A 1,306-nucleotide genomic window follows, 5' to 3' on the forward strand; every position below is an offset into this window, starting at 1 on the left:
GCAGCCCAAGCACCACCTCAACCCCTTGACAGGCACGGGAGGGACAGCAGCTTGACCAAACTCTCACCTTCTTCTTCTCACAGGACCGCAGCTTTATCACGTCTTCATCTGTCACTGGGCCCATTGTCCTGGTGGGGGAAGCCACCTGACCATCTGTGGGGGAAGCCACCTCAGCATCTCTGGGGGAAGCCACCTCAGCATCTGTCCAAGCACCACCTCAACCCCTTGACAGGCACGGGAGGGACAGCAGCTTGACCAAACTCTCACCTTCTTCTTCTCACAGGACCGCAGCTTTATCACGTCTTCATCTGTCACTGGGCCCATTGTCCTGGTGGGGGAAGCCACCTGACCATCTGTGGGGGAAGCCACCTCAGCATCTCTGGGGGAAGCCACCTCAGCATCTGTGGGGGAAGCCACCTCACCATCTGTGGGGCCAGCACTCTGCAGGACATCGGGTTTGGGATCTTCTCCCTGCTCTGGACATCGGAGGCCATCTCCCAGACCTTCCTGGGGGGTTGTGCAGCTGGACACCTCTTGGTCCTCAGCAGATCTCCCCGTGGCTTTGTCCCCCTTCCCAGCAGGGCCGTGGGGCTTGGCCAGGCCACGGAGATACTGCTCAGCCCTCCTGAAGCTGAACTTCCTCTTGCGCAGCTGGTGCTGGAGGTCCTTGGGGAGGTTGTTCCTCACCAGCGACCTCCCCTCCCACTGCTGGGCCAGCTCCAGGTGGATGATGTTCTGGTGGCCATCCCCGAGGTGGGCCCGGGCGAAGCGGCAAGTGACGCCGTAGGGGCACTTGCCAAAGGTCTGGAAGAGGACACAGCTGGGCCCCAGGTCAGGGGGCTTCACCGCCAGGTACTCGCCCACGTCGTGAAGGAAGCGGCACCGCGGGCCGAAGGGGCATCTCTCTGCACAGCCCTGGGGAGGGGACACGGGGGGTTGGACCCTCTGCCCGCCCGGCTGGGGGCTTCCAGGCTGGGGCCACGACTGCTCTGAGCACCCATCGCTCTCCACGGGGCGTTGGGTGCCCCAGGGAATGATCCCGGGATGATGATGGCTGCAACGTGCTGGGAGATGCTCACCTGAGGGGACGTTCAGCACTAACACCTCAGGGAGTCCCAGAATCCCAGCAGGGTGGGGTTGGGAGGGACCTCTGGAGATCATCTCATCTAACCCCTCTGCTCCAGCAGCTCACCCACAGCAGGGTGCCCAGGATGGTGCCCAGGAGGGTTTGGAATCCCTCCAGAGCAGGAGACTCCACAGCCTCTCTGGGCAGCCTGCTCCAGGGCTCTGAACGCAGCTATGATCT

The 1,306-nt window shown here is 62.7% G+C and overlaps 1 protein-coding gene across 1 annotated transcript in view; it reads right to left on the minus strand.

Moving 5' to 3' along the window:
• LOC103772081 (tRNA-dihydrouridine(47) synthase [NAD(P)(+)]-like) overlaps positions 1 to 915 on the minus strand; it is a gene marked incomplete at its 5' end in the record, with an annotated part of 2,975 nt that extends 2,060 nt beyond the window's left edge. Inside the window, 2 exons of the mRNA XM_008939400.1 lie at positions 268 to 353; positions 504 to 915. Of these exons, the coding sequence (XP_008937648.1) occupies positions 268 to 353; positions 504 to 915 (498 nt within the window). The remainder of the gene's footprint in view (positions 1 to 267; positions 354 to 503) is intronic.
• Positions 916 to 1,306: the final 391 nt, after the last annotated feature.

This window comes from Merops nubicus, unplaced genomic scaffold, assembly GCF_000691845.1.
Source record: "Merops nubicus isolate BGI_N331 unplaced genomic scaffold, ASM69184v1 scaffold42564, whole genome shotgun sequence".
In the NCBI taxonomy this organism is placed as follows: Eukaryota; Metazoa; Chordata; class Aves; order Coraciiformes; family Meropidae; genus Merops; species Merops nubicus.